Genomic DNA, 12,500 nt, shown 5'->3' on the forward strand with positions numbered 1-12,500 from the left:
AAAATTATTTATATGTGTGTGTTTGTGTCTGTCTCCCACCACCACTTGATAACTGGTGTTGGTGTGTTTATGGCCCCATAACTTAGCAGTTCCATAAAAGAAACTTGTAAGTACCAAGTTTAAAAATACAAATAAAGTACTGGGAGCAATTCATTTGACTAAAGATTCAAGGTGGTGCCCCAGCATGGCCACAGTCTAATGACTGAAACACATAAAAGGTAATTATTATTTTTTGCTTTGGAAAAGAAGCCCAGCCTTGAATGAACTGTAAAGAATTTTAACAAGTCTAAAAGGCACCAAGCCTCATCCATATCTGCTTGTGCCATATACTGAAGAAAACTCAGGATGTGCCCTGAAATATTATGCTTAAAGTAAGATTACCAAGATTACGCAGGCTTTTAAAATTCAGATCTGTAACACAAGATAAGTCCGAGTGTCGTGATGAAAGGCAGATTTTTACGATTATTTGAGCAGAATGCAACACTGAGGGAAAGAAGTTTTTTAAAAACTATAAACAACCCAAAAATTCCATTTGACTTTTTTTTTATTATTTATACCTTTAGAAGAAAGACTGCCTGGCATGTCAGCACTCACCTCTTCTCATCTTATTATCTTAATTAACAGATTTTATTAACTGCTTTTACTTTATTATTATTATTATTATTATTATTTTGGTGATCTAGATCATAACTGCTTATCTTGGTCCCTAATTACATATGTTTTTATAAAACTGTTTGATTACCATACAGGCGTATTTACAATTAATCTTTCTCAGATATCACTCTTCTGGGTTCCGCCCATGCTGGAGCATTGATTTAACCCTTTCGTTACCAACCCGGCTGAAACCGGCTCTGGCTCTGGCTCTTTAGTACAAATGTCTTGTTTTCATAAATTCTCAATTAAAATCTTCCACCAAACCTGAGTCACAATTTATGCTCCAAACACTTGCTTAATGGTAACTAAGTTATTTTACTAAATTCTTTGTTATATTTAAAGTAATTGAAAGAAATACAGAGCATCTCAAAATAAATGCAGTAACGAAAGGGTTAAGAGACTTTTAGGGGATTCTATCAACTCCAGTATTTTGGCAGCTGGTTATTTCAACTTATTTTTATAGAATGGCCAAATCATTCTCTGATGTAAAGGGACATAATGCATGTGGAATAGCATTGCAACATACTTTTTGTTTGATGCACCGATTGCCAGCAATCTTGACTATCTTTCTCATATATATATATATATATATATACATACATATATATATATATATATATATTAGTTCAAATTTACAGAAAGCAAAAGATGAAGACAGATGAGGTAACAACAAGCAAGTGTATTAGTTTGATACTTAGGAAGAATGGAAAGGTCTTTGATGTTTCGGGCCTATGCTCTTCGATAGAAAGGATTGAGAGAAGAAATTAACAGTTTAACATGACAAAATGGCCAGAAGAGAGAGACTGAAAGGGAGATAATAACAGTGACCCAGACAAACTAAGGTGTGCAAGAGCATGGGTATATGTGAGAATGGGGGCAAGTGTGTATCTGTGTGGGCAAGCTTAAAATTATATGGGCCTCTGTGTGTGTGTGTAATATATATATATATACACACATATGAATGTATGTACGTATATTCTTTTCTATTCTAGGCACAAGGCCCGAAATTTTGGAGGAGGGAGTCAGTCGATTAGATCGACCCCAGTACACAACTGGGACTTAATTTATCGACCTTGAAAGGATGAAAGGCAAAGTCGACCTTGGCAGAATTTGAACTCAGATCGTAAAGACAGATGAAATACCACTAAGCATTTTGCTCGGCATGCTAACGTTTCTGCCAGTTCACAGTCTTGAATGTATGTCTGTACGCATGCATATTGCGGACACACTGTAGCTGAATGGTTAATAAGTCCTATTTGCAACTACCAGGTCTCAGGTTCAATCCTACTGTGTGGCACTAAGAGTGGAGGTAATTTTCAGTAACTTTGGATCACCTCATTCCTCATAAATGAAACTGAATAGATGGAAACTATACAGAAGCTTGCTGAATGGATTATCCCTGTAATCCCAAAGGGTACGGCCTTGTCTGTCATACACACCGCATCATACGGAATCTGCTTGAGATTAAGGTTAAGAATACACATCATCATCCATCATTTTGAATCCAGCTTTTGTCCCCATTAACGGGGTTGACCGGGATCTACCTCAATGCCAGAGCAACTGCCCCCACACCATCTCGCCCAGTTTTGGGCATCCACCCTTCTCAAACCAACCCTCCCAATCTCCTCCTCCACATTTTTCTCGGTCTACCTTGCTTTTGCTGTCCATTCACCTCAAACTCTAGCATCCTCTTCAGAACAGGTTCCTCATCCTTCCTCAGCACATACCCATACCACCTCACTCCATTTGCCCTTGCCAGCCATTCCACCAATTCCTCCAACCCCAGCATCCCCATCAAGTCCTCAGTCCTCCTCTTATCAAACAGCTTCACTCCACACATCTCTCTCAGTCCTTCTCAAAATTACTCTCTCTCTCTCCCTCCCTCAAACACCATGTCTCACTCCCATACAGCATTGCAGCTCTCACACAATTCCTACAGACCTTTCCTTTTGTCTTCAATGGCAAATGTCCTTGGCTGAATGTCTTCTACTATGACACACGGCTGTGGAATACTCACTCACACTCAAGTACACTCACTCTCCCACTCGCACTTATCCACTCACACAGACCTTCAAGCAGTGAGGAATTTTAATTTAAAAAAAAAATTTTTCATAGAAGACAGACGACAGGCTTGGCTGTGTAGTAAGATTAGGTACGGGTGTGGCAAGAAGCTTGCTTCCTAACCGCATGGTTCTGGGTTCAGTCCCACTGCATGGTACCTTGGCCAAATGTCTTCTACTATGGCCCTGGGCCGACCAAAGCCTTGTGAGTGGATTTGGTAGAAGGAAACTGAAAGAAGCCCATTGTGTATATAAATGTGTGTGTGAGTCTCTCCCAACATCACCACTTGACAACCAGTGTTGGTATGTTTATGGCCCTGTAACTTAAGGGTTTGGCAAAAGAGACCGATATAAGTGCTAGGCTTAAAAGAAATAAGTCCTGGGGTCGATTTGTTTGACTAAAACCTTTCAAGGTGGTGCTCCAGCATGGCTGCAGTCAATTGACGGAAATGAGTAAACAAAAAAAAAAAACAAGAAAGTTTAGAGAAAATGAAGAAAAATCTTACCAGAGGCAGATGGAATGTGTCTCTCGGGGTAAAGGTCAGCCAGAAATAAACTGTTAACCAGAGTAGATTTTCCTAAGCCAGACTCCCCTGTTTAACGAAATAAAAATATATAAATACAGAATTATAATTAAAACAAAAAACAAATATGTTAATAAAACAAACACATTAGGGTGGATTAGTCATTGCACGGTAGCCGTGGAAACGAGTAAAATTTGAAAATGAAGCCAAATTAAGAAATGCTGTTAATGTTAAAATAGAGATTGATTTATCTGTATTTTGGGGTGTTTAAGAAGAGTGCAAACAGGATGCGAGAAGAAATCTGGACAAAAATCCCTCCGTAAACAAACACTGACTCTGCAAAGCTTTTTAAAGATTAGGCAAAATATTCAGACATTTGGTAGCTTGGCCGTTGCCAGATCTCTTACTGTTTATTTATCTATCCTTTAACGTCCGTTTTCCATGCTGGTATGGGTTAGAGGGGTTAGACAAGAGCTGGTACATTAAAAAACTCTGTTAAGCTCTACTACCCGGCACATAAGACATAGACATGCAACTTTTGTAATAATTAGAAATATTAAATTTCTAAATATCTCAGAGAGATATGTACGGTGGTGGAGTGAAAGAGTGGTTGTATACTGTCAACTTAACGTGACAGTCCCGTAAAGGGAATTACACCACCACTATTTAGCCCTAGGAAGCATCAACGCTTCCTGTCGGCTTTGACACATTTCCTGTGTCCTTATATATTTACGAAGGGGAGACAAGCACCCCCAACAGTTAGGCTCGCATCTAGAGACATGCATGCGACAGGAAGCATTGATGCTTCCTAGGCCTAAATAGCAGTGGCTTATTCCCTTTACGGGACTGTCACGTTAAGTTGACAGTATACAACTGCTTTATGTAATAATGTATTGCAGAATATCATTGGCAGTTGCTTCTTCCAAACCAATTAAACACATTTATAGAATGTTAACCCTTTCGTTACTAACCCGGCCAAAACCACCTCTGGCTCTGTAGTACAAATGTCTTGTTTTCATAAGTTTTGAATAAAAATCTTCCACCAAACCATAGTCACAATTTATATTCCTAACACTAGCTTAATGGTAACTAAGTTATTTTATTAAATTCTTTGTTATATTTACAATTAATTGAAAGAAACACAGAACATCTCAACAGAAATATGGTAACAAAAGGGTTAAACATGCTCTCTGTTTTTTTTTTTCACATTTTTTCTGTTTTTTTTTTCATTCTCTATCCATTTTTTTTTTTTTGCTCCCATCCCTTTCTGTCGAAGGTCAATGACATCCATTCTTCTAGCGTGTTTAATACATCTGCTTATTGTTATCGTCTGACATGGACAATTCTATCAATCTGCCGCCTTGGGCCGAAAACTTCATTGGGCCCTGAAAGAACGAAAGACAAAGTAAGCCTTGGCAGGACTTGAACTCCGAGTACAGAGAATCGGAAAGAAGAATCACCAAGAGAATTGGACTGATACTTTCTTTTGATGACCCTGAGAGAATGACAAGCAAAGAAGGCATTGGTGGGATTTGAACTATGAGTGTAGTTAACTGGAATAAACACCACATTTTGTCCTATGATCTAGTCACATGATCAGCCAAACTATTGGATGTTGTTATACATTGCTGGTCACAATGCGCTTCACATCATTGTAGCATTTGAATGATGCCACACCCTGCAGGGTAGGTGAGCTGGTGAACATTGCCCCTGATTGGAAGGCTATTCTGTCAGAGGGTTAACCATTTACAGCTGAGTGGACTGGAGCAACGTGATATGAAGTGGTTTTGCAAGAACACAAAGCACTGCTCGGTACAGGAATTGAGATCACGACCTGGTGATTGCGAGTGCAACACCCTCGCCACCAGGCCATGCGCTTAATAATCCAGCCAACATGGTCCCTGGTGAGGGCTAAATGTTTTGACCAACACAAATAATGCTGTATAACTTTATGTACATTATTTACATTTGACAGATATTTGTCCTCATCTTGTTTCTTAACACAACGTTTCGGCTGATATACCCTCCAGCCCTTCATCAGGTGTCTTGGGGAAATTTCGAACCTGGGTTCCCATTCCTAAGGTATTTTTCGATATTATTATTATTATTATTATTCAGGTCACTGCCTGGAATCGAACTTGGAATCTTGGGGTTTGTTCTTAAATATAGAACTGCTGTATAACTTTGTATGTCCAGTACTATATCTGATTCTTCTCTCTTTTTCACAACTTTTAACTTTATATATATGCATACAGAGAGAAAGAGAGAGAATGTTCTGCAACAATGGCTATAAGTAGCTGTGATTCTCTGCAAGGTTCCTCATTCCATTTGGACATCCAAGACATGACCCCCTTCTATTGTCATTACTCCTCGTTCTGATGGTATTCAGAGCCACAGAAACTGTAGGAAACTAAAGTTTATAGATGATGATGATGATGATGATGATGTGGCACAAATAAAAGGGAGCGATGAACTACAAGTTGGAAAACTATTGAGCAGCGCCTGTTCTTACACAGAAGTTTTAAGAATTCAGCTCCGCTCCATTCCAACCGATCCATCAAAATCTTGTATTTCTTGAATTCTTGTATTCTTATTGAATAAACAACACAGTCCCTTTACAACAACCCAACCTCCCCCACTCTCCCACTCTCTCATGATTGATGACTGAGCAAGAGTATGCTGGTTTATGAATAAACCAGAACACCACCACCATCTTATTTCATAACCCTGCTCACAGCACCCTGATATGCAGCTTCCACATCTCCCATAGACCCAACCCACCCTATCCTCAAACTTTCAAAGAATCTGTCAGATTACAGAGGTGGGAGTGGAGGGCCCTGTCAAAGGTTCCCCCCCCACACACCTCCACCAGGTTGATAAATGTAAAGAAACTCAAAAACCTCTCGTGTAGTTTACCTGACCCCGAAATGCAGCTCCTGGTACAAACTGAAACCTGTCTCTTACCCAATCCTAACCACATTTTCAACTAAGTTCATTATGACTCAGGCCATCAATTTATGGACTTCTACCATGAATACCCTCCCCCCAGTGCATCTCCTCCTATGATGATGATGATGATGATGATGATGATGTGCTAGTGAGAGGACAGGGGAACATAACTCCTGTCTTACCACACTGACTAAACAACCAGCTAATAAAGTTTTGTCCACAGGAGTGGCTGTGGGGTAAGTAGCTTGCTTACCAACCACATGGGTTCAGGTTCAGTCCCACTTTGTGGGCAAGTGTCTTCTACTATAGCATTGTGCCGACCAAAGCCTTGTGAGTGGATTTGATAGGCGGAAACTGAAAGAAGCCCATCCTATACATATGTGTGTGTGTGTGTGTGTGTGTGTATGTTTGTGTGTCTGTGTTTGTCTCCCCAACATCACTTGACAACTGATGCTGGTGTGTTTACGTCCCCGTAACTTAGCAGTTCGGCAAAAGAGACCGATAGAATAAGTACTAGGCTCACAAAGAATAAGTCCTAGGGTCAATTTGCTCGACTAAAGGCGGTGCTCCAGCATGGTCACAGTCAAATGACTGAAACAAATAAAAGAGTAACCTTCCACTGCTTTGTCTTGGTATCTTAGGAAAGAGAGAGAGAGAGAGAGAGAGAGAGAGGCTGGTCAAGAAGGTCCTGAAAGGGCCTTGAACACTGCCCCCTCTCTTCTACCTAAGCCACAAAAATAATCAAGGCATTTATATATCAGTGGTTCTGAATTGGGTTCCATAGAATATTTTGTTAAAATTCATCTGCCATAAATTGCTTCTACAATACATAAAACATCTCCTTTAGCATTCAGGTTACTCTTTCAAATGTAATCCTTATTCATTCATGTTGTTTTGAATTGATCCCGGATCATCTCATAGCTTTGAGATTTCAATGACATAATTGTTTGTTTTTAGAATGACATTGTTAAGTTATAACTGCGAGAAGTCAGATCTGGACAGTCTGGACATAAAACAGGTAGAAATGTCTTGGGCTGGCCATGGCTGCTTTAATGCCAAAAGATTAAGCATTTTTTTATAAAGAATTCCTAATAATATATGGTTCCGGGTTCAGTCCCATTGCGTGGCACCTCGGGTAAATGTCTTCTACTGTAGCCTCGGGCCGACCAAAGCCTTGTGAATGGATTTGGTGGACAGAAACTGAAAGAAGCCCATTGTATATATGCATGCACACACAGAGGGTGGGCCAAAAGTCACACACCCCAAGACATTTAATATACAATTCCAGAGTGTATTGAACTTAGTGTGTGACTTCTGGCCCACCCTGAGTATATATACATATGTGTGTGTGTCCTCAATCACTGCTTGGCAACCTGTGTTGGTACGTTTCCATCCCTGTAACTTAGTGGTTCGGCAGAAGAGACCAGGCTTTAACAAAAAAAAAAAAAAAAAAAAAAAAAAAATTCTGGGGTTGATCCATTCAGCTAAATATTCTTCAGGATGGTGCCCCAGCATGGCCAAAGTCATGGAAAAAGACTGAATCAAGTAAAAGATAAAAGATGTGCGTAAATTGCTCTGAACATGTTTAACAAACGAAACATTAAACCAACAGATGTAAATTGTTTTAACATGACTAATGAAGCCTCAAGCTAACAGGCCTTGCATAAATTACTGTTAATTAACAATTAATAAATGGAATGTTAAAAAACCAGCAAAAACGAATATATAAAAAAGAGATAAATAGATTGTTTAATCAATAATAATCATGGTTTTCAATTTTCCAATAAGCTCAGGAAACAATTTCAGAAGTGGTTTAGCATCATCATCATCATCATAGTGGAGGCACATGGCCTAGTGGTTAGAGCAGCAGACTCACAGTCGAGGGATTGCGGGTTTGAATCTCAGACCGGGCGATGTGTGTGTTTATGAGCAAAACATCTAAGCTCCACACGGCTCCGGCAGAAGGTAATGGCGAACTTCTGCTGACTCTTTCGCCACAACTGTCTCTCATTCTTTCCTCCTGCATCTTGCAGCTCACCTGCGATGGACTGGCGTCCTGTCCAGGTGGGGAACCTATACGCCAAGGAGACCAGCCCTTATGAGCCAGGCATGGCTCAAGAAGGAACAACAACAACATCATCATCATCATCATCATTGTTGTTTAATGTCTGTTTTCCATGCTGGCATGTGTTGAATGCTTTGAGTGAAAACTGGTAAGCTGCACCAGGTTCCAATCTGATCTGGCAAGGTTTCTATGGCTGGATGCCCTTCCTAATACCAACCACTCTGAGAATGGGTGCCAGTTATACAATACCGGCATCAGCCACAACTACAATCTCACTTGGCTTGACAGGTCTTCGCAAGCATGGTGTACCCATTTCTACTCTAGGCACAAGGCCTGAAATGTTTTGGGAGGGGGCCAGTCAATTAGATCAACCCCAGTACACAACCAGTACTTAATTTATCGACCCTGAAAGGATGAAAGGCAAAGTTGACCTGGGTGGAATCTGAACTCGGAACGTAAAGACATGAAATACTGCAAAGCATTTCGCCCGGCATGCTAACGTTTCTGCCAGCACAGTATATCGCCAAAGATCTCGGTCACTTGTCACTGCCTCTGTGAGGCCCAACGTTTGAACGGTGCTTTTGACGTGCCACCAGTCTTACCAATTGTCTTTTTTACACCAACTATTTCAGATCTTTTACTAATTCAGTGATTGATATTTTCTATCCTGCTGTGTTTACCCTGCTTCATGAGGTGGGGGTGGTGGTGGCTCTACATTGCTCTGGGTGACAATGGAGGCATGGCAATGTTAGCTGGGTGTCACAATACCCCACTCTCCCATCGACCTTTTGCCACAAAGGAGGTCAGCAATGATGGGTATATTTCAAGCTCAGACTGGAGCTGCAGGGAGCTGGAAAAAATAAACACAAGGCACCTTGCTTGATGCTTCAGTAATTCCAACATACCACCCTGGGCCAGCATTTTAACCAAAATGTACAAAAATAGGGTGGGGTGACCTCAGCTGGATTTGAACTCTGAACACAAGGAGCTGGAACAAATACTACAATGTAGTGGTTCTCAACTGGGGTCCACATAAGATTTTGCTGTTAAAATTTATCTGCAATAATTTGGTTATTCTTCTACAACACACAAAACATTTTTAACCATTCTTCATACGATTCCTAATAATCCTCATCATTGTTTAACATCCGCCTTCCATGCTGGCATGGGTTGGATGGGTTGACAAAAGCCAGCCAGGTAGAAGACAACACCAGGCTACTGTGTCTCTTTTGGCATGGTTTTTAAGGCTGGATGCCCTTCCTAACACCAACCACCTCGCAAAGAGGTCCATAAAAAGAAAATGGCTGAGAACCGCCGCTCTGACACTTGTGCCAATTCACAGCCTGCTTATTTGGATAGGCTGGTCTTCTCAAAGTGTGTATGCATGTGGCCAAGGGCCACATGTGAATATGTATTTCCATTGAAACTCTGAACATCACCGAATGATGACTACAGCATGTGCACTGTCTGCCACGCCTCCATTCCGAGTGAGGCACACAGCCTTGACTATGACTGACTGACTGTTGGCTGTGGTCAACATTCATGGGGGACATGGGGATCTTGTTGCTTCAAGCTGTACTCAACCTACCCTGGGGGAATGCTATTGCACATACGAGTACATGAGGATTCTCTCTCTCTCACACACACACGACAGACTTTCTGCCCACCAAATCCACTCACAAGGCTTTGGTGGTAGAAGATCTGAGGTTGTGATAGAACACATGTCCAAGTTGTTGTGCAGTGGGGGTAAAGACCTCCTTCAGTCACGAATGACCAAGGGATTGCACCAAGAAAGTTCCCCTCTGAGGCACAAGTCAGGACAAGGTTGTTTATAGAAGACCAGCAGTTGCCCATACATACCAGCCACCCTTCCTCTCCACGCCACTGATGTTATCCAAGGGAAAGCAAAGGGGCCGATACAGCTTGGCACCAGTGATGTCGCTACTCATTTCAACAGCTGAGTGAACTGGAACAATGTGAAATAAAGTGTCTTGCTCAAGAACACAACACACAGCCTGGTCTGGGAATCGAACTTACAACCTCATGATTGTGAGCCCAATGCTCTAGCCACTGAGCCACGCGCCAAAACCACATGGCTGTTTCAACAGGTTTTGATTATGTCACCTAAAATCTTTGAAGGTGGTGCCCCAGCAAAACTGCACAGTCTGCTGAATAACAACCAATAATATCATTAAAAGACTCCAAGAATAGATGCAATGCATTACTTACCAACCACAAGTAGAGTAAACTCAAAACCCTTCTTCACAGATTTCCTGTGAACCTGGTTGGGAAGATTGGCAAATCCTACATAACCAATCTGCTCGGGGTTAACAAACTGAAATTAGAGAGAAGAAAAAAAAGGAAGATATAAAAAATATTGCAACATGAATATTTAAATATCTATTTATGTAATTACAAGGTTAACGAACTGAAAAACAACAACATACGAAACAAATATTGGTTTCTAATTTTGGCACAAGGCCAGCAATTTCGGGGGTGAGGGCCCAGTTGATTAGATTGACCCCAATGCTCAACTGAAAGTTGAACTTGACCTTGGTGGAATTGTAAAGACATAAAATGCTGCTGTTTTGTCCAGTGTGCCAATGATTCTGCCATCTCACTGCCTTGATAATAATAATAATAGTAGTAGTAGTAACAGTAGTAAAAGTTGTCTGGAAGCAATGGATTTTTGAATACTTGCCAAATAAAATAAATAAAAAAAAAACAGAAAAAAGGAAAAGAAAACCCCTTGCTTAAAAAAAAACAGTTAAGGGTCATAAGAGAAAGGAAGGAAGTGCCTGCATTGGTGTAGTACAATGGCCCAATAATATATTCATCAAACCCATGCTACCATGGGAAAATGTATGTAAAGCAAATGAATCACACACACACACACACACAATGGACTATCATCATCATCATCGTTTAATGTCTGCTTTCCATGCTGGCATGGGTTGGAGAGTTTGACTGAAGATTGACAAGCCAGGTGGCTGCACCTGGCTCCAATCTGATCTGGCAAGGTTTCTACAGCTGGATGCCCTTCCTAATGCCAACCACTCCAAGAGTGTACTGGGTGTTTTTTACATGCCACCAGCACAGGGGCCAGTAAGGTGGTATTGGCATCAACCATGCTTGAATGGTGCTTTTTATGTGCCTCCAAATTCCCCACTGATAAAGAGATGGAAAATACTTATTTGCAGTGAGATTGAACCCAGAGTCAGGTGGCTGTGAAATGAACTTTATACTTAATTTGTACAGTAATTACTCCATCCATGGAAATTTCCACAAGGATTAGTTAATTAACTAAACCAGGATTCTGTTGTTCTTAATTACACCCCCACCCTACCCCACTCCAATGCCATTCTCAAACTAATTAGTAAACAGGCCTTCATAACATGAGAAAAAAAAACCAAAACAGGCGCAGGAGTGGCTGTGTGGTAAGTAGCTTGCTTACCAACCACATGGTTCTGGGTTCAGTCCCACTGCATGGCACCTTGGGTAAGTGTCTTCTACTATAGCCTCGAGCCGACCAAAGCCTTGTGAGTGGATTTGGTAGACGGAAACTGAAAGAAGCCCGTTGTATGTATGTATATATATATATATATATATATATATATATATGTGTGTTGTGTGTTGTGTGTCTGTGTTTGTCCCCCTAGCATTGCTTGACAACTGATGCTGTGTGTTTACATCGCCGTCACTTAGCGGTTCGGCAAAAGAGACCGACAGAACAAGTACTGGGCGTACAAAGAATAAGTCTTGGGGTCGATTTGCTTGACTAAAGGCGGTGCTCCAGCATGGCCGCAGTCAAAATGACTGAAACAGGTAAAAAAGAGTAAAGAGTATTGAAATTGATGATGATGATGATAATTAGGAAGGCGAGGGGCAACAAATGATAATAACGAAGACAATCAGTTGTTTTTTCTGTCTCCCTTGAAGTAGATAATTTTATATTTCATTCTGCCAGAGAACCTCACCCCACCAAAAAAAAAAACCCAAAAAAAACTATTGTTTTAAATATTGAACAAATTAAATTTAAAAAAAAATAATAAAAAAAAAGTTACACAGAAAAAAACAAAAACAAAGGAGAAGGATGTGGGTTGAACCACCAAGGAAATGGGTATTTAAGGTTTCATTTCCTCTTTTTCATCACCCACCACCACCTCTTTGGCTTACTTACAATCTATCTGGCTCACACACACATTCATACTCTTTCTCTCTCTAGTTTACACACACACACACACATAC

At 40.7% G+C, this 12,500-nt stretch overlaps 1 protein-coding gene across 2 annotated transcripts in view; it reads right to left on the reverse strand.

Annotated features, from left to right (window-relative positions):
- Positions 1–12,500, reverse strand: part of LOC115224723 (septin-2) — a 119,083-nt gene that overhangs the window by 24,966 nt on the left and 81,617 nt on the right. For both annotated transcript variants that reach the window (XM_029795591.2, XM_036513773.1), the window contains exons 2-3: positions 10,482–10,587; positions 3,221–3,307 (exon numbers count right to left, since the gene is read on the reverse strand). In XM_029795591.2, the coding sequence (XP_029651451.1) occupies positions 3,221–3,307; positions 10,482–10,587 (193 nt within the window). The remainder of the gene's footprint in view (positions 1–3,220; positions 3,308–10,481; positions 10,588–12,500) is intronic.

Source organism: Octopus sinensis, linkage group LG26 (assembly GCF_006345805.1).
Source record: "Octopus sinensis linkage group LG26, ASM634580v1, whole genome shotgun sequence".
Classification (NCBI taxonomy): domain Eukaryota; kingdom Metazoa; phylum Mollusca; class Cephalopoda; order Octopoda; family Octopodidae; genus Octopus; species Octopus sinensis.